General features: G+C 53.8%; 2 protein-coding genes and 1 long non-coding RNA gene across 8 annotated transcripts in view; 1 reads left to right on the top strand and 2 right to left on the bottom strand.

The window, feature by feature from the left end:
- The window catches only part of LOC112813916 (uncharacterized), a 30,377-nt gene extending 23,887 nt beyond the window's left edge, over positions 1-6,490 (bottom strand). For 2 of the 4 annotated variants that reach the window (XR_012375550.1, XR_003205622.2), the window contains exon 1: positions 5,482-6,381. This is a non-coding gene — a long non-coding RNA (uncharacterized lncRNA). Of the gene's footprint in view, positions 1-5,481; positions 6,382-6,421 lie in introns of those variants that run through there. The other 2 variants (XR_012375551.1, XR_012375552.1) reach the window with 2 other exon arrangements.
- Positions 6,491-6,606: 116 nt separating this feature from the next.
- PNPO (pyridoxamine 5'-phosphate oxidase) lies at positions 6,607-13,594 on the top strand. 2 transcript variants are annotated; one of them, XM_025859364.2, is made up of 7 exons: positions 6,607-6,897; positions 7,771-7,895; positions 9,493-9,592; positions 10,419-10,472; positions 10,702-10,830; positions 11,139-11,209; positions 12,722-13,594. In XM_025859364.2, the coding sequence occupies exons 1-7, from the start codon at positions 6,760-6,762 to the stop codon at positions 12,753-12,755; spliced, it is 651 nt and encodes a 216-aa protein (XP_025715149.1). In that variant the 5' UTR covers positions 6,607-6,759; the 3' UTR covers positions 12,756-13,594. The 2 variants fall into 2 exon arrangements, with proteins under 2 accessions (XP_025715149.1, XP_025715148.1); XM_025859363.2 differs by having other exon boundaries at positions 6,609-6,897; positions 11,443-13,594.
- A 2,806-nt stretch (positions 13,595-16,400) lies between these two features.
- On the bottom strand, positions 16,401-21,043 carry PRR15L (proline rich 15 like). Of its 2 annotated transcripts, none has more exons than XM_025859319.2 (2): positions 20,889-21,043; positions 16,401-17,529 (listed from the first exon to the last, which is right to left on the bottom strand). In XM_025859319.2, the coding sequence occupies exon 2, from the start codon at positions 17,497-17,499 to the stop codon at positions 17,197-17,199; it is 303 nt and encodes a 100-aa protein (XP_025715104.1). In that variant the 5' UTR covers positions 17,500-17,529; positions 20,889-21,043; the 3' UTR covers positions 16,401-17,196. The 2 variants fall into 2 exon arrangements, with proteins under 2 accessions (XP_025715104.1, XP_073739901.1); XM_073883800.1 differs by lacking the exon at positions 20,889-21,043 and adding an exon at positions 19,018-19,148.

The following is a 21,043-nucleotide window of genomic DNA, read 5'->3' as shown; positions in this document are numbered from 1 at the left end:
GGAGAAGGGGACCCCAGAAGAGGGAGTCCTGGCCTCTCCCAGCAGTCCGCACGGGGACCAAGGCAGGACCGGGCCCTCCCGGCGTCGGCACGAGCCCCCAGAGCACCTGGGTGGGACCTCGGGGCAGGGCCCAGCACAGGTGTTCCTGCTTCTGTGAGCCAGTTTTGCGGGAATCAAAGCTGGCGCACGCTCTGCCTGCAGACTCAAGGCACAGCAATGCCTTCCTTACGAGCGAGCGAGTTCCTCCGCTCAACTCCCCAGTCCTGGGAGGAAGGCTTTGGCCTTAGAACCTTTTAGCAAGAATTGTGGGAGAGAGAGAGCCAGAGGGCCCTTGGCTTTGTCACTCCCGGGAGGCTAGAGAGTCTGGAGAAAAGGCAGTTCCCTAAGGCCAAGATTCGTTTCCAGGGTGGAGAGCTGGGAGCCCAGCTTTCCCCGGACGAGGACTCCGACCACGGACTGTGTTTTTCTTCTGTCCCCCACCCCAGACAGGGCAGCCCAAGTGCAGCAGCTCTGAAATTTTGGTGGGGCTCTTGGGGGTGCGGGGGTGGGGGGCAGAGCTCTGAGGAGGACGTGGGTGCATGTGTTTAAACCTGGCGGGGCCAGAAGAGCATCTGGGCTGAAGGGAGAGGTGAGTCACAGAACAGTATGTGCTTTCTCCTTTTAACAACATGCCTCTTCACCTCCAAGGGACACAGCAAGGGTCGCTGCGCCGTGCAGGAGTGGCCAGGCTTGGTTCTGAGCTCTCCACTCCCTCACTCTGTCCTCTGCCACTGGCGGCCTGCCTTGGCGAGCAAAAAGCTTTTCCTCAGAGCCAGTCCACCCTCACATCTAAAGAAATAAAAAGGTTATGATCTCAGATAGATCACAGGTTCTCTGCCCCTGATCACTACACATAAGCCCTTTGGGGGAAACCAGACCTACAGCTGCATCTACCCTGGCACAGAAGCCTCTTGGCCAACTTCCATCAGTCCTCTATTTCATCGCTGCCCGGGCAGGGGGAAGACGTGAGGAGTATCTCTCCCTCCCTCACGTGTGGGTTACGCGACTGGAAAAGTGTCTTGCTGTGTTCTGAACTGGGACTGATGGAGAGAAGGGGAATATTAGCACATTGCCCACTTTTTGCCACGTTTCCCCCCTTAGCTTTGCTCTTTGGCACAAAGAACGATCCTTTCCTGAGAGCTGATTCCAGTCATGTGCTTTTATGCTTCATGTACGGAAACTGACCCAACTCCTGGGCAACCTTTGGTAATGAGGGGGCCAGCCCCCAGCGAGCAGAACTGCCTATTGGCACTGGGGATTTCCTTTCTCCAGTGAGATACTCAGGCTCCAAGCTAGGCCTGACTACCTCTGCCTCCCATGGGGTGCCTGAGGCAGACAGGGAGTGGGAGAGTGCTGCCTGGTGTGGGTGATGGCATGAGCAAAGAAGGGAGACTGGTGGCAAGTGAGCCCTCCTCTGCCTTAATCCAGCCCTGGTTTACTGGAGAGTTGCGGGGCGGGGGGGGGGGGGGGCACGGAGCTGTTGATGGTGTCATGCGGCCCCAGCTCACCCCAGGCCAGAGGCGTCTCCAGGACACCTGCTAGGCCCTGGTTGAAGATCTGGGAGCAGGCCACCCCCAGCAGCTCAAGAGTGGGGGCCATCCTGCCCAAGTTCCCTCCTCTGCCCCGCCCCATCCTCAGGGTCATCTGCCCCAAGGTCACCCCTCACTGCACCCTCCTGTCTGCTCAGTGATGCTCAACGTTGTGGCTCTTTGACCCCAGATACTAGGATTACAAGCCTGGAAGGAAAGGGGGCTGGGTTCCTCTTTTCTGAGATCCTCCCTCCTGAAGGCAATACCAGGCAAAATACCTTTAAAAACAAACAAACAAACAAACAAACAAGGCAGCAAGTAGAGCTGAGACTTCCTTTAAACCCCTCAGTCCATCTTCACAATCACCTTCTGAGGGCCCTTTGAGGCCCCACACTTGAGTCTGACCAGACCCACCCGCAGCCTCTCAGGTCCCTGGACCCCATCAGGGGCTCGTGGCTGACGGAACGTGGCGGAGGTCTACACGGTGGTGGATTCCAGGGACCCTCACCTGGGGATTCACTGCCTTGGGAGACCTCTTGTGACCTGACCAAGGTCTTTGGGGCTAGGATGAAGTCACTAAAGGAACTGTAGTCATGTTGGGACAGGTGGCAGCTGGGTTTCCAAGCGGAAGAGGGCGAGGAAGGGGCAGGAAGTGAGCCTGGGAAGATGGACTACAGAACAGGGGTGGCTGAAAAGAAAGCCAACCACGGTGGGATAGGGCAGAGAATCACGGCTTGAGGAGGGGAGTCAAACACTGGCTCATCGCAGGCCTGGGTGAGAGGAAATGAGAAGTGGCCAAAAGCCAGGACTGACCAGGATTTCTTAAAGGCAACTAAGAAGCTGCCAGGTCATATTCCTTGGGTCCTGCCCGGGAACCCACCATCAGGCCCCCTCCCTCTGCCTGTGGTCCCAATTACCAAGGCAGCCAGGGCTGGGACTGAGACTGATGCCCTAATACCCCTCTCAGCCTTGGAGAGCCTAACATCCCTCCAGCCCACGGAAACACTTGGCCCGGCCCCCACCAGGCCCCAAGGCCCACTCACCATGCCTGGCACCCAGGTACAGAGAAGCTTAACGAAGGCAGTTTATGCATAAACATTACAGAAGAGCATTTCCTGGCCAGGATTTTTGAGGAGCCAGAGACAGTAAGGGATGTGGTCCCTCCCAGGAAGGCACTTCTAACGAGGGCTGGGGCAGAAAACGAAAGGACGCATTTGGGAAGTGATCTGTGAGCCCACACAAGGGTCGTGAGAGGGGCTCACCCCACAACCACAGGCAGGCCCCTCGGGAAAGGGTCAGCCTCCTCCAGATCCCACTACGAGCCTCTGAGGTCCCGGCTCCCATCTGGGCCCCCCAACAACCACAGTACTCAGGGCTCAGGTAGCTGCTGGCAGAGCACCAAGTACCCCCCTTCTGTGTGTCCTGAATGCACCCCAAGGCTGGGCTCAGGAGTGCCTGAGCTTCGGGCCCCCAGCACACCTCTCTGGCCTGCCGTTGGCCTCCTGGAAGGCTACATTTCACTGGCATCATTACCATCCTCCTGGGCCTCCCCCCTCCCCCCATACTCCTTAATCCTCCCAGACCCTCTTCTCGGACATTCTCATCCTCCCCCATGGCTTCAGGTGCCACCTTGGGGGCCCAGTCTCATCAGCCTAGATCTCTCCCCTAAGCTCCAGACCTGATGATCAAACCTGGCCAAACATGCATGTCCCATAAACCCTTACACTCAACAGGTCTGATCATCTTCCTCTTTCCCCCAAACCTCCTCCTCCAACATGCCCCCACTTCAACAGCGCCACCCGTGACGCCTCAGATTATCCTGGTGAGACTCCAGCACCAGGCTCCCGGCTCCCGGCTTCTGCCATGTCTCTCGACGTCTCCCTGCCCCGGCCTCACCCTCCCTGGCCCATCAGCCACTCTGTCACCAGAGCCAGGCTCCCAGTCACTAAGATCCAAGTGAAATACAATTAGATGAAAAGGTGACTTAAGAACATAAAGGCAAAAACATAGGAAGAAGGCAGGCAAGGCACAGTGCCCAACCTCACACACAGCCCTTTTGTTTCATACTGAGAAACCAGGGTGCCTCTTCTGTACGATGAAGCATTACCACACATTTTCTATTCACTTAAGACCCTCTCGAGAAAAGACTAATAATTTTACAAAGTCGGGGGAGGGAGGAGGGTGGCAAAGTGTTTAGGAAAAAGCAGTAACAATAAAACATTCCTGTCTCCCACGCAGACAAAACCCCTGGGGGGGCTTCAGCGATAGCAGCAAAGGCTGGCCCCTCTCTCGTTTGCGCTGTGGGGCTGCTTTGTGATCCAGACACCAAATCCCACTAGGCAGAAAAGCACAACACAAGCCTACTTATTATTTTCAAGGCAGAAGGGAAAAATCTAAAAAGGCAACGAATTGCAAACTTCCTTGCTAATCGCCAAGGATGGGAGAGGCTGTCGGAATCTAGTACTTTTTCTCTCCATCTGGTCTTAAAAAAACAGAAATTAGATACTCTGGTTCAACAATAGCAAGGATTAAAAAAACAAAACAAACAAACAAACAAAAAACCCAGAATCATTGTCTAAAAGCCTGGCCCTTTCCACCTGTCAGATCATCCGCCCTCCCTATTAGGCCGGCCTGCTGCCCACCTTGCCATCTTGCTCTAGGAGAACCAAGCTGTTTGTTCCACATTTCCCTAACACACCGTGCCTTTACCCACATCGTTCCCTCTTCCTGGCATGCCCATTCCATTGTCCGTCTGGCAAACACTCAATAAGACAAATCAAATGTCTCCTCCCTTTCCGAAGGCTTTCTGGCCGTCTGACCCCTGGAGACCACTTTTTCATTTCTGCTCCCCTTTTCCTCATAGAAGTATCTGTTAAAGTACCTGTAAACCCTTCAGCCTTCAGATCTGCTTCCCCTGTAGACTACAAACCCCTTGTGGGCAGGAAGCACGTCACCTTCTTCATCTTAGTATTCTCAGACCTAGCTCAGTGCCTGGTAAAAAAGAAGTCTTTAACAGGGGCGCCTGGGTGGCTCAGTCAGTTAAGCGTCTGCCTTCAGCTCAGGTCATGATCCCGGGGATCGAGCCCCATGTCGGGCTCCCTGCTCAGTGGGGAGCCTGCTTCTTCCTCTGCCTGCTGCTGTTTGTACTCTCTTTCTGACAAATAAGTAGATAAAATCTTTTTTAAAAAAGTCTTTAACAAATGTCTATGGAATGAATAAATATCTAACTGAGCTTTTGGCTTTCAGGCAAACTATTCAAATGATCCTAGCATCCCAGGTCCAGGGTAGCATAGCCCAGGAGTGCTAAGAGTGTGGCCCCATGGGCGCCTGGGTGGCTCAGTCCTTAAGCGTCTGCCTTCGGCTCAGGTCATGATCCCAGGGTCCGGGGATCGAGTCCCACATCGGGCTCCCTGCTCCGCGGGAAGCCTGCTTCTCCTCTGACCCTCTCCCCTGCTTGTGTTCCTGCTCTCACTGTCTCTCTCTCTGTCAAATAAATAAATAAAATCTTAAAAAAAAAAAAAAAGTGTGGCCCCATGAACAAATCATCTGTGTTGAAGGGCACTAATTATGCTTACACAGGTCCAAGTGCAGGGGCTTGAGAGGAGCTGAGAACAGTAATGTTCACATGTGGAAAGACAACCTCAACAAGAAAGCAAGTCCAGTCAACTCTCTCAGTCATGCTGTTGGAGGAAAACGATGCAGCAAAAAAATTCCAACCAGTGGAGAATCCATAGATCAACATCATTAAGCCTTGAGACATGTATTATTTCATGGCAGCAAATTGGTCTTCCAGATTCCATTTGGCTCAAGCTACATCCATATAATAAAAGATGATACGTATCTAATGCAGGGCTTTATGAAGCTTAACACATGGTAATGTAGAGACCTGGGTAGGACAGGAAGTTCCCCTTACCTGGCACAGTCCTGGGGTGCCTGCCTAGATGGCTCTTGCAGCTCCCCTTCCTGATGTTGGTGGAAACCAGGACTACAGAGAGGACTTGACCCAAGGCTGCCCCAGCCAGGCCAAAGCCGGAATGGGCACTGGTAGGTTTTCCACATCTCAGCCCTTTGTCCACAGCCTGCAAGTGGCTTTGCACAGCCACCTGCTCCCCTGGGCCCTCAGCTATGGCTGGCATTACCTAGGAACCAGACTCCAACTAACTAGGAAGGGCAAAATGTGAAGAAGGGGGAAACCCAGCTAAGATGAGGGAGGCCCAGGAGAGGTGGGGCAGTGGCAACCTTTCCATCTACCAGAACACTTGCTAGTGTGAACTCCGCTGCACCAGGAAAGGAGAAACCATGGGCAAAGGGAGCAGCATGCTCTGACCCCGGGGTTAAAGAAATGAGGCAGAGAGGAGTTCAGAGCTGCACAAGGAACATGGCTCTGGTCTGGGATGGCTTGAGCCCAAATTTCCCTTTCCCCCTTTCCATTCAGCACGCTTCCTTCCCACCCCACAGTCTCTTCCTGGTCCCGCTGCATCTCCCCCCACTCCCCCAACTCCAGAGAACCCCCGCCCATACACTCACTCACAATACACAACACCTATCCTGTGTGATCCACAACTCACTTCAACCTCTCCCCTCTCCAGCCCCAATTTCTTCCCCCAAACGGACTGCCCCTCCTTCTGTGTCTCCCCATCACCTTGCCTCAGAGTCTGGCCCCTAATTCCGTTTTCCATTTGTCCTTTCCCAGCCCACAGGCTTCCCCCCCCCCCCCGCCCCAGGGGGTACTTCCTGCACTAGGCTCGCCTCCAGGCACCTGCTAGGGGCCAGCCACTTAACACTGACCCCTCCCCTCAAGCCCCCAGCGACTCATTCCCCGCCCCCCGCCTGGGCGGCTGCAGTCCCTATACCTTTAACAAACCTCCACGTGCGTGTTAACGGCGGTGACAGCATTTCCTTGTCGCTCTGCTCCCGCCCCCGGAGGCGCCGCCCATTGGCCGCTGGGTTCCTCTGTTCTCGCTCTAACTGGCCTCGCTCCCGGGCAGCTCCAACCAATGGCCTCTCCGCGCCTGTCTCCCTCCTCCGACCCTGAGCTCCCATTGGCTCCGAGGACTTAGGACCTGTTAGCAGGGCCTGGCGACTGGCGAATTCTTCCTAACCCCCGGGTAAACTCCCGGGCTGAGAAACTGGTTCCGAACCCAACGGAACCCAGCGCTGGGCAACGCCGGGTCACGTGGCTGGCGGCCTCATGACGTGCGGGCTGCGAAGCGTCACCGTGACGTTCGGGCGACCTGCCGAGTGGCCTCGCTACCTCCACAAACTGTGCAGTGGCGGTGGCGTGATGGACCTGGGCCCGATGCGCAAGAGTTACCGCGGGGACCGAGAGGTGCGGCCACCGGGGCAGGGCCTCCCGCGAGGGGAGGAACGCCATGGGGTGGGTTTGAGGTCACCCCGTAGGAGAAGGGGGTGCCAAGACAACCAATGGGGGGAGGAAGGGCTCTGGGGAAACAAGGATGAAGACAGGCAGCAGGTTGCAGTGGGTGAGAGCGCGAGCTCTGCAGGCGGCCAGGGGTGGATCCTGCCACTCACGGGGTGCATCACTTGGGTCATTAACAACCTCTCTGGGCCTCAGTTTCCTCACCTGGGAAGTGAGTACCTAACTCGCAGGGATGTTGTGGACTTTGATATTTGCAAAGTGCTTAGAACAGTGATAATCAGCTTCTAAATATTTGATAAGTAACACATGGGGGAGGGGTACTGACTCACGGAGGGAGGGGAGGAGAAAGCTCCTAGATCTCACTGCTGTCAGTCCTTCCCCTTACCTTTTGGAGAAGTTCTTTTCCTTATCCCTCCTCATAGGAGAAACCAACAGAACTCTTTCGGAATTGACGCTGGAGCTGCAGTTTCTAAATCTAGTTGTGTGTGAGCATTTCCAGAAATACTTGTTAAACATACAGTTTTTCACTGAACCTCAGACCTACTGAGAATTTGTGGGGGTGGAGCTGAGGAATATGGCTTTTTTTTTTTAATGCTCCCCAAGTGATAGGTTTGACACTCATGACACGAAACTGATTCATCCATCACTATTGTGGGACCTGGTGAGTTACACCACGTTTTTATGCCTCTGTCCTCACCTGTAAAATAGAGCTAGCAGAACCTACTTCCTGGGTACTGTTTTTTGTTATGAAAAGTGCCTGGAAGAGTACCACATACACAGTAAGAATTATATGTGTTTATTAAATAAAATCTCCTTTCCCAGGCATTTGAGGAGACTCAGCTGACCTCCCTGGACCCCATGAAGCAGTTTGCTGCCTGGTTTGAAGAGGCTGTTCAGTGTCCTGACATAGGGGAGGCTAATGCCATGTGTCTGGCTACCTGCACCAGGTGGGCATAGCCGTGGGCCTGTCTGTGGGTGGGTACAGGTGAAGTAGGAAACTTAGGAAGCTCTCAACTTGGTGGAATGCAAATTTATGGTTATAGCTGTGTTACTAACATGCTGTGTGGCCTCAGACAAGTTACTTGTCCTCTCTGGGCCTCAGTGTCCTTATCTGTAAGTCAAAGATCACACTTCACTTAATTCCATTTCAGTAATAAAATGTAGTGCCTCATTCATCTCTGCCCCTAACGCACTCACCCCCAGAACCCTTGTCTCCCTTATTTCCCCATTTACCCAGTTCCCATCTGTCCTTTAAGAGCTACATCTCCTGGAACCTCTCCATAAAGCTCTCTCCCTCTCCTGAAATCTAGCACAGTGCTCGGCTGTATTATTTATTTGACAATCATATACCCCTGAGACACCTCTTCCAGTAGCCTGTTATTCAACTCTTGTCCCCCCTCATTAAAGTGTAAGGCCTTGGGGTGCCTGGGTGGCTCAGTCGGTTAAGCATCTGACTCTTGGTTTCGGCTCAGGTCATGATCTCAGGGTCTTGGGATTGAGCCCCGCCTCAGGCTCCCTGCTCAGCTGGGAGTCTGCTTCTCCCTTTCCCTCTGCTCCTCCCACTCCCTCCCCAGCTTGCAAGCACACATGCGCTCTCTCTCCAATAAATAAATCTTTTAAAAAAATATTTTATTTAGGGGCGCCTGGGTGGCTCAGTCGTTAAGCTTCTGCCTTCAGCTCAGGTCACGATCCTAGGGTCCTGGGATGGAGCCCTGCATCGGGCTCCCTGATCTGCGGGAGGCCTGCTTCTCCCTCTCCCACTCCCCCTGCTTGTGTTCCCTCTCTCGCTGTGTCTCTCTCTGTCAAATACAATCTTTAAAAACAAAAAAAAGATTTTATTTATTTGAGAGAGAGAGAGAGCACGAGTGGGGGTGGGGGGAGAGGGGAAGCAGCCTCCCCCCGAGCAAGGAGCCCAATGCGGGGCTCGATCCCAGGACCCTGGGATCATGACCTGAACCGAAGGCAGATGCTTAATGGACTGAGCCACCCAGGCGCCCCTAAATAAAATCCTTAAAAAAAAAAAAAGTGTCAGGCCTTGAAGGCAGGGCTCTAGTACTGTGCCCCTGGATATCCCCCAGAGCTCTGAGCAGAGGTCCTAATGTACCTACCCTTTCTGTGATCACTAAGCATTGGCTGATTGTGTGCTGAGAGCGGTGGGGGGGGGGGGAGAGGGGGAAGGAGAGAAAGAGATATAGATATCTTTTCTGGACACCAGGCCTATTGGATTAGAGTCTCACCTTTATGACCTTATTTAATCTTAATTACCTCCCTAAAAGCTCTATTTCCAAATACAACCACATTGAGGGTTAGGGCTTCAACCTAGAATTTTAGGGAGACACAGTTAGTCCATAACAGGTCCCAGGCAGTGATGACATGCACCTCTAGGACAAATCCCCAGGGTGGGGGGGATGGGTAGCCTGCATGCCCAGACAGTGCAGAATAAGGGGGCACAGGTGTGGGGAGCTCAGGGGAGCACCTGGGGAGAGGGGTGGTAGCAAGGACAGTGATGTGGGTTCTGACCACATGCTCTGGTCTTTGCCCCAGAGACGGAAAACCCTCTGCCCGCATGGTGCTGCTGAAGGGCTTTGGCAAGGACGGCTTCCGTTTCTTCACTAACTTTGAGAGTCGGAAGGGAAAAGAGCTGGTGAGGGGCCTGCAGGGGCCAGCCCTGGCTTCCTTCGTCACCCTCCGGTGCCACCCCCGCCCCAACCCCTTTGCTGGCTGTGCTCAGGCACTGTCCTGCCTGTGGGCCTTGGCACTTGCCCTTCTCTTTGCTGTGAATGAGTGCTCTCTCTGACCACGCCGCCTCTGTCATCGGCTTCCCTAAGTAGCTCTTGTCCCTTTGGCCCTAAGCCCCCATGTTGCCTCCTCGGGAAAGTCCTCGATCCCCATGCTACATTAGCTATTCACCTTCATGGTAACTCATAACTTTACTTTCTGCCTTTTTTTCAGTTTATAAGTGTGCATCTGTTTGTGTGCTTATGTGATGGATATTTGTCTCCTCTGCTAAACACCCAGTAAGCTCTGTGGTGGCAGAGGCTGCGTCCGGTGTACCCTGTTGTCCCCCCAGCACCTCTCCTGGTGTCAAGCCCAGAGTTGATACTTTGTGTACATTTGATTCATGAATCCAAAGGACTCCCCGAGTCCATGCCGGCCGCAGATGCATTTTTGAGGACTTGCAAATCTATGGATGAGAGAAATGGCAAGCCTCACTTTGGTGTCCATCTGGCTTAGGTTTTCAGCACGGCTCTAGCACTTCCTGTGTGAACTTGGGTAGGTTCCTTAACCTCTCGGAGTCTGTCTCCACACCTGTAAAAGCAGGCATACCTTTGAGGGTTTAAATGAGATGTGACAGTGAACGCATTCCCTGCGGGCCTGCCTGCTGCAGACTTCCTTGCCTCCTTTCTGCATGGTGGAGGTGTTCTCCCTGCTGTTTGGATGGCCGACTGTGAATTCTCTTTCATTTCCAGGACTCCAATCCCTTTGCTTCCCTTGTGTTCTACTGGGAGCCCCTCCACCGTCAGGTGAGTGAGCATTCCCAGGACAGCCTGGGGCCCGCTATGGGTGAGCCCAGTGGAGGGCCCCAGGCTGGGCAAACAGCCTGCCTCTCAAATAGCTTCTTAATGAGCTGGTCTAGTTGGAGCCAGCAGTGGTGGGGCAGTGGAGAAGGGAAGAAAGAGAGGAAGGGGGCCTGTGTTGGTGGGGGGGGCAGATGGCATTGAATGCCAACTAGCCAGGGCCATCCTTGAGCAGGTGCGAGTGGAGGGCTCCGTGAAGAAGCTGCCTGAAGAGGAGGCTGAGTGCTACTTTCACTCCCGCCCCAAGAGCAGCCAGATTGGGGCTGTGGTCAGTCGCCAGAGTTCTGTGATCCCTGATCGGGAGGTGAGTTGGGCTCCTCCTTAGTTCTCTGGGTGGCAGGGGACTTAGCTCCTCCCCCAACAGCTGTCCCCTGGGGGTGCCAGGGCCCTGTCTCTCCAGCAAAATGAAAGGATGGTCTCCCTAGGGGAGAGGGGGTAATGGGCTTCCTTTGTCTGACCCTCTGGTTGGACTGTGCTCCCAGAGGAGAGAGGCCAGCCTCCCTTGCTCACCTGCGTCCCCAGTGCCTGGCACACAGCACGTTGCTTAGTAAATGGTTATTAAGTGATCACTGACCCGGTCTGGGCCTCTCTCTATTTCCTTCCCCTGGACAGTATCTGAGAAAGAAAAATGAGGAACTGGAGCAGCTCTACCGAGAACAAGAGGTGCCAAAGCCAAAGTACTGGTGAGTGATATCTGGTGGTCGTCCAGACAGGGGCCCCAGAACCCTCATGTTTACTCAAAACCACTCTATCTGCAGAATTACAGATCTACTCCCCCCACCCCTCACCAGAAATCCTCATTGGATTCATCCCAGCAGCTTCCTTCAAGGGGCCCTGAGATGGCCTGGGGTGGGGACCGGGGGGTGACCTGTTGGAAGAATGCACAGAGCACCAAACCCACTGCTTCTCCTTGAAGGGGTGGCTACATCTTGTACCCACAAGTGGTGGAGTTCTGGCAAGGCCAAACCAACCGTCTGCATGACCGGATCATCTTTCGGCGGGGCCTACCAACAGAAGACTCCCCTTTGGGGTCCATGACCCACCGTGGGGAGGAAGACTGGCTCTATGAGAGACTTGCACCCTGACTCCCAATCTGCTGGCACCAACTGGAGCTGGGGCCGGGTGCTAAGAGAGGGTGTGGGATGGTGAATGGGACCCTTCTGAACTCAGCCTATTTCCCTCCCCACCCCTTATATTTAAGGCTCTTCAGAGTTCAAGCTCCGAATTCTGTACTTTCAGTTGGCTCTCAAGTAGGTAGTCTAGTGGAGCATAAACAGTGGCGTAGAGAATCACAAATGGGAAAAAAAAAAATCCCATAATTATTTTCTTGACCTTGAGTATGATTTATTGGAATAGCTCCCTCTAGAGGTAGTAGCTGGTGTGATTCCCTTTTCTAGTGACCCTGGGTGGGCCCCCGTGGCCCTGTCCACTAGGGTATGACTGAGTCATACTGCCCGAAGCTTACTGGTTCCAGCATAAGCACCTGAGCCAATCTGGCCGATCCGTTTTTTTCTTGTCAACAATTGGAAATTTGAAATGGAGAGACCCAGAGCATGAGAGGCATTGTAGCCAAGTCCTACGGTGGCAATGGCAGCCAAGAAGCAAGCCTCCAGGTGCTGTTCCTGTAACTCCCTGAGTGACCTTGGATCCCTCCTTCCCACGTCTGGGCTGTGTAACTCCTCCTCCTGCCTCAAAACACCCATCATCCCTGGTTTTGTTTTGGTTTTTGTTTTTTAAAGGAAGTTTTTGGCTTGAACTAGCCAGAATCACTTTTTGTTGCTTGCAACTAAAGGAAGCTTCATTAACTTACTTACTACTAGGGTATTTTTATAGCCCTGTACCCCACTGATAACTGCCTCCCGTTATCTGAAGCACAACAACGTGGAAAAGAGATGAAATGTATTCTCTGGAGCTCCAAGGAACCCAGAGGTGGGAGTTGCATGAACATAGATTTTCCTCTCTCAATTCGGGGAGAGACTTCAGACAACCAGGGCTGCCTAAGAGGGAGTGGACTGTTAGGTAGCAAGTGTCTCCAGAAGTTTTCGATCCCTGGTAGTCAGGAGTTTTATAGAAGGGACTCATGTGCTGGTACCTATGAGCCAGGCAGATTTCAATCAAGCTTTACTTAACATATTTGTTTCTGAGAGCTACAGATGTGCGTACATACACATACATATGTATATTTCATTTTCCAGGTATAAAATTGTTATAGAGATGATACCTTTCTGACTACTCAGGCATCCCCTTCACCTACTCCCCACCTCTGTGGATGATGACTCCTAGACACAGGTTTTCATCCATCCTGGAATTACCCAGGGAGCTTTAGTCACACGTGATTTCACTGGTCTGAGTGAGATCTGAACTTCGGGTAACTTAAAAGCTCCCCAGGGAATTGTGTGCAGCCAAAAGTTGAGACCCCGGGTTTAGATCTACTCGGTGTGGTCCACAGACCAGCAGCAACACCGCTTGGGAGCCCACCTCAGACCCATGAATCCCATTCTGCATTTAATAAGTGCCCCCCCCCCCCAGTGACCGAATGCATTGTCCCCAACTTCCACAAACAAACGACCTCCCACCCTCACCACTGGATTCTTCATCAAGCCTGGGCTGAACCGTATTTGCACACTCCTTGAGCACAAGTCTGGTGACAAGGACAACTTGAATGAATGGCCTACAGGCCAGGCTGGGTAAATGTTTGCTGTGACTAAGCCAGAATCTGAGAACTATTATTTGTACGTGTTGGCATGGAACTTGCCAAGTTTGTACACGGTTTCATTCCACTGTGTGGGTGTGTACTCTGCTTCAGCGTCTGCCATTAAGTGGTTCCTCCAAGGGAGGCCCTCTTGGTGTTGATCCCCCTCATAAGCCCAAGTGCAGGAAGGCACAATGCTAACCCTGTGGCCACTGAAGGAGAGGGTGCTGGGGTGCCCTTCTGTACTTTGTCCCGTTACTGGGAGCTCTGTATCCTCCACCCCCTAGCTCTGAGCCTGCTTTCAGCTGTCCCTTTCCTGTTCTTTGACAATCACTGTGCCAAGTCTGTAATAAAACTTCGTCAGCCGTGTGTGACATTAATGTTCAACCTGGCCTGGTCACATCCTCCCATCCCCCACCAGTCCAGGAAGGAGGGAAGTTGGGGGGGGTTAGGGGACCCCTCCCACCTTACTCCTCCTCTCCCTAGAGGTAGGGCGGCCAGCAGGGGGAGCCTGCCGCCCAGGGTTGGCCTCTCCTGGGCAGTTGGAGCCGGCCCCTCCTGCCTCCCCCTTACCCCTGTTGGGTCGTGTCCCAGTGAAACTGTGGCCGATAACCCGTAGCCTCTCACAGCTCCTGCCTGTATTTGCACTCTCGGTACCTCCTCCTCTGGCCTCATGAAAGCTTGCAGCTGCCTCCCTCCAACTCCCTGGCCAGCCAGTTTGCCCTTTGGCTTTTAGCACACACCCACCCCCTGCCCCCCAGCTTAGGGATATATGTGGGGGTTTCCCTGGAAGATTCCTGCGGACACCACTTAAAGGCTGGAGCAGGATCTCACGCACCAGGCAGAGGGGCCGTAGACCCTCTCACCTAAGAGGGGTAATGGTAGCCGTGTGGTGCCAGTATTGGTAGAAGCGGGGCTTGGTGGCCCAGGGCCCAGCCTCATTCCCAGCCCCCACCTCTGTCAAGGAACCTCAGGATGGGCTAAAGTGGCAGGCCCCTCTGGTCTGGTGTCTCAGAGGACACTCAGCCTCCGAGCTGGTTAGCTTTCCCCCATTGGTGCCAGAATCAGGATTCCCAGCCCCGGGCATTACCCTCTGCCACCCTACCTCCCCTTCTGCAGAAGGTGACTGGACTGCTTTCTTTGCTCTGAGCCTCAGTTTCCCATCCCCTGAGCAGAAGCGAATCAAGCATGGAGGGGGCTGTGGGCAGCAGTCGTTGCACAGGCCAGCTCTGGCTTCAGTCCCAGCTCCGCTGTGGCAAGCAGGTGGCTTCACTTCTCAGCCTCAACTCAGCTTGAAGATGGGGATAATGACAGCACCTGTCTCAGGTGATGAGGGGACTCACCAAGAAACCTCATGGAGTACTTGCCACAGGGCCTGGTCCATTGTAAGCTCTCGGCAAACCCTGGCTATTCACAGTGGACAGGGCTAGAGTAGGGGGGAAGGCAGCTCCTCCATGGGACATTTTATGGATTGGGTAATCAGAAGGACCCTAAAAAGTTCTATGTGGTGGGAGGGATAGGGGAAGAGGCCTTGGGCACGCTTGAACCAGCCTGCCTTCCCTCCCTCCAGCTCCTGGTGGCCCTCACTCATCCTCAGAGTTCCCCCTGGCCTGGGTGAGGCCACCCAACAAAGGTCCCCTTGTACGGGTCTGTTTGTTGCGGTAATAAATTTCCTGAGCAACACTCCCTGGGGTGGGGTGGCCCGACAGCCTGCAAGAAACTGACCTGGAAGCTGCAGGACCACATTGCTTAGTGGCCACCTTGGTTTCTCCCTGTTCCTCCAAGAGCTCCAGATATGTGTCCAATTTTTTCTAGCTCCCAGCTGCTGGGGCTTGAGAAAGATCTGGACCTAACAGCACAGGAAGCATACTCTTTCCTCTTCCTTAACCAGAAGCTGTGGGCTATGGTGGAGTTCCTTAATAAAGGAAGGGGGAGGAAACCAATATTAACTGAGCACCTACTATAGGACTGCTTATGGGGCACTTAATACCATTCCCACGAAATACATATTACAGAAGAGGAACCCGAGGTTCAGAGGACGTTTTTAAAAAAGTATTCCCGGGGCGTCTGGGTGCCTCCGATGGTTAAGCATCTGCCTTCGGCTCAGGTCATGATCCCAGGGTCCTGGGATCAAGCCCCACATCGGGCTCCTGGCTCAGCGAGAAGCCTGCTTCTCCCTCTCCCTCTGCCTCTCTCCCTGCTCATGCTTTCTCTGTCTCTGTCTCTCTCTCTCTCTCTCAATCTCTGTGTCTCAAATGAATAAATAAAATCTTTAAAAAAATAAATAAAAATAAAAAAGTATTCCCCAGGGCGCCTGGGTGGCTCAATTGGTTAGGCGACTGCCTTCGGCTCAGGTCATGATCCCAGAGTTTGGGATCGAGTCCCGCATCAGGATTCCCTGCTCAGCAGGGAGCATGCTTCTCCCTCTGACCCCTTCCCTCTCATGCTCTGTCTCTCTCTCTCTCTCAAATAAAATCTTTAAAAAAAAAAAAAGGTATTGGGCACCTGGGTGGCTCAGTCGTTAAGCGTTAAGTCGTTAAGTCGTTCGGCTCAGGTCGTGATGCCAGGGTCCTGGGATTGAGCCCCGCATCAGGCTCCCTGCTCAGCGGGAAGCCTGCTCCTCCCTCTCCCACTCCCCCTGCTTGTGTTCCCTCTCTCGCTGTCTCTCTCTCTGTCAAATAAATAAATAAAAATCTTTAAAAAAAAAAAAAAGTATTCCCCAAATCACCCAGCTACTAAGCGGTGGAACGAGAATTTGAGTCCTGATCCTAAACCAAACACCTGCAACTGTGGGGTCAGTCACCAAAGGTCTCCTCCACTCTCTAGAGCCCCTGATGGTCTCTCTGTTGACCACTGAGCTGAAACTGCCTCTTCCTTTGCTGTATTTTTATACTGACAGCCCCCTTTCTTTTTTAATAAAAAAGATCTTATTTTTAATAATCTATAGACCCAATGTGGGGCTTGAACTTACAACCCTCGGATCAAGAGTCACGTGCTCTACCGACTGAGCCAGCCAGGCACCCCCTGGGGACCCTTCCTGATGCTTGACAGGAACCCTGAGCACTTCACTTACAGGCAGGGAATAAAGGCATGAGAAACAGTCCTCAGGAAATGTAAGACAAAAGCATAAATAGGTTCTCTGCTTTTGCAGCATTGTTTATTACAAAGAGAGAAACCTACAATTACTATTTTTTTAAACAAAATTCAAAGCTCCAGGACTCATCTCTGGGGCTTGTCCTTCTTAAATACCAGTAGGAGGGGAGAAGAGAGCTGACTGCTTTTAGGTCCTACCACAGCTTCCCTACCTGCTCCCCAAATTTGGACCCATGAGCCAGTGCATCATCCCTTTGAGGAGGTGTGCAGGAACCCTTGGGGTCCGTCACCTGGATTTCTGCAGCAGCACCCCTCCCCGCCAGAGTGCCAGTGACCTCCTCTCCCTGCACACCTGGGAGCAAGTTCCAGGAAATTTCCCTCTTGTGGTAGGAGGTGAGCTCAAGTTCAGGGTCTCGGCCTCCTCCAGCTCCAGGAAACCACTCCATCATGTGGCTTTAGGAAAAGTCACGCTCAGAATTGGTCCAGGGAACAGTTGTGGGAGCAGAAATCGAAACTCACCCTTGACCCTGTGCCCCCCGGAGGAGGCGAAATCTGTCCGCCCCCTCCCTCCGTCCCTCACCATGCCCACCTCCCTGCCGGCGCCACGACTTTGAGGAGGGCTGTCCTTCCTGGGTGGGACTTTTCATCCTTGGACTGGAGTGCCTTTGTACGTGCTGGGGGACGTGGGGGGACCCTGGGAGAACCCAGACCTTCCAGAAAGCTGAGGCACATAAATACAAACCTAAAACCAGCCATTTCCTGCCAGCAGGCATCAACTGCCCCCAGGGCGTCAGCTGTGGCCAAGGAGCCCGGCGTGGCAAGCTCCTGTCTCAGATCCGGCTGACGGCAGGAGTAGGGAGGTGTCCGCGTCCTTCTTGGCCCCCCTCACTGTCCGTTGCCCTCCCTGTCGTCAAAGAGGTTGGGGTTCTCTGCCAATGTGGCCCGGACTTTCTTCTTCTCCTTGAAACGGCCCGAATTGGAGACTTTGACGTGCTTGCCTTTTGTATTCTTGTCCACAATCTTCTCCAGGCGGGTGTTAAAGTTGCCGTTGGGGCCCCCGCCCTCGGGCCTCGGGGCCTCAGCGCTGCCCTCCGTTTGAGCATAGGTGTCAGGGATCTCATACAGCACCTTGGGAGCCGATTTCTTTTTCCGGAGGAAGGTCAGCTTCCACCAGCCGGCCTCGGTCATGGTGGTCCCTGGAGCCGAGAGGGGTGCTTCCTGCAGGAGCGGGGTGGGACAGTGAAAGGGGTCAGTGGGGAAAAAGGGGGTGCCCTGGAGCAGCCCTCTCTAAACTCCTAATCATAGGCTATTTTAAGAGTCCAGGCCTGAGGAGCGCCTGGGTGGCTCAGTCGTTAAGCGTCTGCCTTCAGCTCAGGTCACGGTCCCAGGGTCCTGGGATCCAGCCCCGCATCGGGCTCCCTGCTCGGCGGGAAGCCTGCTTCTCCCTCTCCCACTCCCCTTGCTGTGTTCCCTCTCTCACGTTCCCTCTCTCTGTCAAATAAGTAAAATAAAATCTTAAAAAAAAAAAAAAAAGAGTCCAGGCCCGAAAGGATTGAAGGTGGGGGCCACATGAACCCGGGGTTCAGATAAGCGCTACAACAGGAGAAGAGGGGGGTCTGGGGACTGAGTGGCATCAGATGGACAGAAACACCCTGTACATTTTGCCTAGAATCCATTACAAAATAAAGAGGATTTATGATTTGGAGAGTAATTTGGACTTCCCAGTGGGGACCAGGAGTGAAGGAGCTGTTGTGGTTTTTTTCTAAGTGGGAGGAGCCTCAGGGCAGGCAGGGGGAGTCCTGGGGACTGTACCAGCCTCGTGACCCCTAGCAAGGTGCTTCTCTGGACCTCAGTGTCCTCAGCTGTCCCTTTCCGCGCTAACGTTTAGCTCTAACGTTAGTCCCTGCCCTCAGAGGGAGGCACGCTCTGCACAGTAATACATGATAACGGCAATAATCACTGAGGGACGGCTACTTTCCCCACCTAGCTTCCATGAGGACAGGAGTTTGCAGGGGAGCGGAAAATCTGGAGGGAGGTTTGGTGGGGTCACAAGGTCCACATGAGATAAGGTTATCACAGGCCAGACTCTCCACAAGGAACCCAATGGAAGTGGGGCTTGGGGGCTGACATCCAGGCTTCTCCACTGACAAGCGATGTGCCCTGCGGTGATGTGGCCCCGCATGGAGGTGGCCTCATCTTTTACTCATTTCCACAGAGGTGCTGTCTGAGTGAGTGGGAGTTCTGGGAGATGAGTCGGCTGGGACATCGTCGGCAGGTGGGGTGTGTAAGATGGAAGGAGACCGCAGACTGGAGGAGTTCCGAGCAGCGGAAGGGCAGGCCGAGGGGTGAGAAATCAAGGCATCTCTGGGCCTGGAGAGGTCCTGGTTCTCAGGACCCTGCATGTGGCTGGGAAGGGTCCTGGGGAGGGGGCAACAGCCCAGAAAGCTAGATGGTCAGGCGGCCCGAGCACAGGCGAATAGATCACCTCCTTTTAAAAACTGATGGTCTTAACTACATTTTCTAAAAAGACCAGAAAGAAATACGACAAATGATGAATAGTGGTTTTCTTTACGGAGAAGGAATAGAGGATGTTTTCTTCCAGTATTTCTGATTTCTAGACATTCCATAATGAGGGTGGATTTTTTTTTTTTTTTTTTTAGAGGGGGAGCAAATCAAATCTGGGGAAAAAGAAAGCAGGATACTGACGTAGGCTTGGAATGGGTTGAGTGTCTGCCTCCGTGGGCCCGTTGCTGCTGTTGTCCCCTGTCCCTCCACATACTCAGCCTCATGCCCAGAGCGCATGCCTGATGGATTCCTTCCTACCTCTTGTATGGGAAGTAGATCCCACATTGCTAGCTCTGTCCCTCCAGCGGAGTTCAAGTAGCGGGAGAAACCCAGGGGAGATCTTGTGCAGCTCCCACTTAGAAAGCGGAGGAGGGGGTGAGAGTGGCCGGGGAAATACTTTCGGGGCACCCTGGAGAGGCGAGTGCATGAAGCGGACAGCCTGAGAGTTCTGCTTTGGCAGCTTGCCCCGCCTGGGCTTAGCACAACCTTGCACAGAACTTGGTGTTCCGTTTCTGGAAGTTGTGGGGAGGGCACTTGCTTGGCCCGTGGGTGCCACTCGCCTGGTCTGGGGCAAGGCCTATGACCCCACCACCGCCCATCCAGGGTTGGATGGGAGGAACTCAGGGAGTGGAGGATCCGGCTCGTGAGCTGACAGTAACCATCTGACTGCCCACCTCCTTGAGAGGTCGTCCTTCTGCCCCTGCGGCTAAAACACACCTGCTTTAGCGGGTGCCACAGATCGGCATCCACAGGGCTTAACTCTCCTTGGAATGAAGGAAGTGACAGATCACCAGGAACTTATCAGTAAACCACAGAGAAACAGGAATAGCCCTTGGACCCTGCCCTGGAGCCTCCACCATGGCACGAAGGCATCTGTTGGCCTTGAACTCTAGTCTAAGATGCCTTTTGCTGTTCCTTCTGTCCAAGAGGACATAGAAGCCCCAGTAAGAGGTGTCTGCCCCTTTTCGGCAGGACTGACATATGAAAGTCTGAACAGAACAGATAAATTAGAGGACTATTCTTTGTTTTACAAACTAACCGAACTATAAGATTCTTTTAAGTAGTGAGCCACGCCAAGGTAGTATAAAATCTGATTTGCTTTACATCAAAAAAGTGCTGTGATATCAAAAGCTATCGAAAGTTGGAAAGAGCACTATAGCTACAACCGTATGCCCAGGCTGAGCCACAGAAGGCCGGAGGGGGCTGGGGCGGGGGTGTACTTGGGATTTCAAGCGGACCCAGCATTTAGTGACATGTGGTGAGCCGCGCTGTCGGCCTGCACGGGGGCCCTTAGCTGGCCAAGCTGAGGGCTGGGCCCTTGCCCTGGGGCCCTGCAATCCGGGGGAAGATAGAAATCAGCCCTGAGGGTGTTAAATACACCTCTGCTCTTTGCACAATTTCAGAGCCCAGCCTGCCACCCCTCCCCTAGGACAGCCAACCCTATGGCAAGCATGTGGCCAGCCCAAGACAGGCCCCACTGCCCCGGCTGAGTTCTGTGAACTGCTCTTGTCCAGACTGGGCAGGGCCCCTTCTGAGCTGGAATGAGTTAACCATTGACTGTGTTGGAGGTGGCAGGGGGGGGGGGGCGGTGCGGTGGGGAGTTGAGGAAGCAAGTCAGCTTCTGGGCTTTAAGACAACACTCAGAACCCCCCAGCCCATATCCCTCCGCAGGGCCCCTGATGGCACTTCTCCATTCTGGATAAGACTGGGGTACCCAGGAGAGGAACAGGGAGACGTCCCTATCAGATAGCCAGGAACATCCTCCAGGCTGGGGGGTAGGCTCCAGCTTAGCAAGCGTTAATGGAGAACTGCTCAGGACTGAAACTTTCCCAGAAAGAGCTCTGCTGGAGGCCTGGATTGACTCCAAGAGCCAGTGGGATGAGTCTGACTTCTGCCTACCCACCTAGGGAGAGATGGGAGCCCATTAAGCTTGTCAGCGACGGAGGCAGAACCGGGTGCCCTGACTGGTCTCTGTGCCTTGGTTTCCCCACCCGCTCTCCCTCTTCCTGTACCTGTAATCCTGACTGCTTTGGGCTGGAGGCGAGACCTTCCTCAGAGAAGGAGCTGAGTGTAGCAGCTGCTCAGGCAGGAGACTGGGAGAGGCAGGGGTGCCTCCAGGGTGCCGCGCCGGGCAAGGCTCAGGCCAGGAGAGCTAGGTGGGAGCAGC

Source organism: Callorhinus ursinus, unplaced genomic scaffold (assembly GCF_003265705.2).
Source record: "Callorhinus ursinus isolate GAN/ISIS: 27379988/994484 unplaced genomic scaffold, GSC_fseal_2.0 scaffold52, whole genome shotgun sequence".
Lineage (NCBI taxonomy): Eukaryota > Metazoa > Chordata > Mammalia > Carnivora > Otariidae > Callorhinus > Callorhinus ursinus.
Note: the sequence above shows the minus strand (reverse complement) of the source record. Positions and strands in the feature narration are given on the sequence as shown.

Bases quoted from the DNA above. Each gene is read 5' to 3' on its own strand.
- PRR15L (XM_073883800.1), bottom strand. From the start codon at position 19,113: ATGCGCTCTGGGCATGAGGCTGAGTATGTGGAGGGACAGGGGACAACA. The intron at 17,530-19,017 runs GTCAGTATCCTG...CCGCTCCTGCAG, and splicing joins TCAACCCATTCCAAGCCTAC to GAAGCACCCCTCTCGGCTCC.
- PNPO (XM_025859363.2), top strand. From the start codon at position 6,760: ATGACGTGCGGGCTGCGAAGCGTCACCGTGACGTTCGGGCGACCTGCC. The intron at 6,898-7,770 runs GTGCGGCCACCG...CTCCTTTCCCAG, and splicing joins GTTACCGCGGGGACCGAGAG to GCATTTGAGGAGACTCAGCT. The intron at 10,831-11,138 runs GTGAGTTGGGCT...TCCCCTGGACAG, and splicing joins CTGTGATCCCTGATCGGGAG to TATCTGAGAAAGAAAAATGA.